Raw genomic sequence first — 2,426 nt, forward strand, 5'->3', positions numbered from 1 at the left:
GGCGATGCCACAGGCGCAGGCGCAGAGGCGGAGAGCGAGCAGGGCCCCTTCCTGGATAGTGTGCCAGCCGCTTAGTTGATAGTTGTTCGTGGCGATAAAGGAGGGAAGAATTCTTAAGATACAAGCCTCTCTCACAGCACACTGGCAAGGAGGGAAGAAATAGCTCAGGGCCCGAGCGCCGAGGGACGGATAGGAGAACCCAGAACGGTCCAACTCCAAGTGCAAGAACGGGGAGAAAGAGCGGTGCGATTCCTGATCGGAAGAAATCTCCCCAACCGATTTAGAAGATAGAACGGATTTTAGAAGAAAACCGTCCTTCTCATCGCATCCGCATCCCTCCCCATGAGGGTTGCCTGTTTTCTTTCTCGCCCGGCGGGCGCGGGGCGGGCTTCCAGGGCCCAGGGCCGGCGCTCCTTGCGGGCACCGGTGGGCACCGCGGCGGCACCTCTCCGCCACACCTTTGTGGCACCCCTGTCTTGGCGCTTTTTTATTATTTTAAGCGCCTGGGCTCCTCCCAAGGCTGAGCTCCTCCCTGCATCTCGCAGAATGTCCCTTGTAACGGGAGAGAGTGCGTTGTGTTCTTGTTTCCTATCCGCTTTCTTCTTTCTCTTCTTTTTCTCTCTTTCTGAGTGTTTAGAAGAGCCAGAAGAAAAAACTGCCTCTCAAGTGCTCCCCCCCACCCCCACCCCCAAGAGAGGGAAGGGAGGCACCGGCCGCCCCCACAGGGATTCACGGGAAAGAGACAAGCCGCAAGCTGGGGGCTAACAAGCTGCCGAGCCCAAATCACTGTGAGAGTCGTGATTTCTTGTTGGTCTTCAAAAATCTCAAAACACAGTTTGGGAGAGAGAGAGAGATTGCAGTTTGGTATTGCTAAAATCTCAAAACAAATGGCTCTTACCTGGCAACCCTGTCTGCACGTCTCGCGCGCGCGTGAACAGGGCTCCAGGCCCCAAATGACGTGTGAGTGTTAGAGTTGTTTGGTATTGCTAAAAATCTCTCTCTCTCTCTCTCAAAAATCTCTCCCTCTTCAAAAAGAAAGAAAGAAAGCACAAAATCCAAGAAAAATCCAAGGGAGGGATGGGAGACGGCACGCCGCCACCACACAGGAATTTTAAGGAGAGGGGTGCGGTGCTAGCATTCATTGGCGTTGCATTTCTGTTTCTTTTTGAGAGCGCCTTCGTTGTTAATAGTACAAACCCAATGGTTTCTCTGTTTCTTTTCCCCCTACTCGGCGGCTGTCTGCATCGAATCGCCGGTGGCAGATGCTGCGGTCTGGCGGCTCGATAGCGATCCTGGCAATCGCGGCGCCGTCAGCACTCACGTCGGCGCCGTCACCACTCAATTCGGCGCCGACACTCACTACTTCAGTGCCTGCGACCCAACTCCCGCCTTCTGCGTCCAAGCCGCAACCATTGGTCGCGACACTTGATCGTCCTCCATCACTGTTGCCCTTGCCATCGCAGTTGCCCTCACCACCGCCCTCACCGACTCCGGCACCGCCGCCCTCACCACCGCCCTCGCCGACTCCGGCACCGCCGCCCTCACCACCGCCCTCGCCGACTCCGTCACCGCCGCCGCCCTCAGCATCGCCTTTGCCGCCGCCGCCGCCGCCGCCCTCAGCATCGCCTTTGCCGCCGCCGCCGCCGCCGCCGTCCGCCTCGCCCGCGCCTCCACCGCCCTCTGCCTCGCCGTCATTGCCGCCGCCCTCAGCATCGCCTTTGCCGCCGCCGCCGCCGCCGTCCGCCTCGCCCGCGCCTCCGCCGCCCTCTGCCTCGCCGTCATTGCCGCCGCCCTCAGCATCGCCTTTGCCGCCGCCGCCGCCGCCGCCGTCCGCCTCGCCCTCGCCTCCGCCGCCCTCTGCCTCGCCATCATTGCCGCCGCCCTCAGCGTCCCCGTCAACGCCGCCGCCATCCGCCTCGCCGTCACTACCGCCGCCCTCAGCGTTCCCGTCGACGCCGCCGCCGTCCTCGCCACCGCCGTCGCCAGCCTCGCCGCCGCCGTCGCCGGCCTCGCCGCCGCCGCCACTGCCATCTTCGCCCTCTCCTTCGCCGTCGGAGCCGCCAGAGAAGATGCCGCCCCCGCCTCCCGAGCTCTCACCTTTGCCGCCTCCAGCCGATTCGCAAAACACGTCGGCGACCAGCTACGAGTTCGACTCCGACTCTCCCTCGGTCCTCTGCCCTGGCTTCAATCCGGGCGACTTTTGCGACTGCAGTGGTGGCTGCACAGAGCAGCACGCCTTTTGCGCTTGCCCTCCGGCACGGGCGCCGCGCTGCTGCGGAGCTGCGCCCCTCGTCGCCCTCGACGCACGGCGGTCTCCCCACCGCCACCACTTCGTCGAGCTACTGCCGCTCTACCTCCTCAGCGCGGCGGGGATAGCGGCAGGGTGAGTGAGATCTGTTCGCGACTCCCACGCGGCCCCGAGACCC

At 62.9% G+C, this 2,426-nt stretch overlaps 1 protein-coding gene across 1 annotated transcript in view; it reads right to left on the minus strand.

The window, feature by feature from the left end:
- Positions 1 to 1,183: 1,183 nt before the first annotated feature.
- EMIHUDRAFT_118809 (hypothetical protein) overlaps positions 1,184 to 2,426 on the minus strand; it is a gene marked incomplete at both ends in the record, with an annotated part of 2,329 nt that continues 1,086 nt past the window's right edge. The window contains one exon of the mRNA XM_005769339.1: positions 1,184 to 2,140. Coding sequence (XP_005769396.1) covers positions 1,184 to 2,140 — 957 coding nt within the window. The remainder of the gene's footprint in view (positions 2,141 to 2,426) is intronic.

This window comes from Emiliania huxleyi (genome assembly GCF_000372725.1).
Source record: "Emiliania huxleyi CCMP1516 unplaced genomic scaffold EMIHUscaffold_427, whole genome shotgun sequence".
Taxonomy (NCBI): domain Eukaryota; phylum Haptophyta; order Isochrysidales; family Noelaerhabdaceae; genus Emiliania; species Emiliania huxleyi.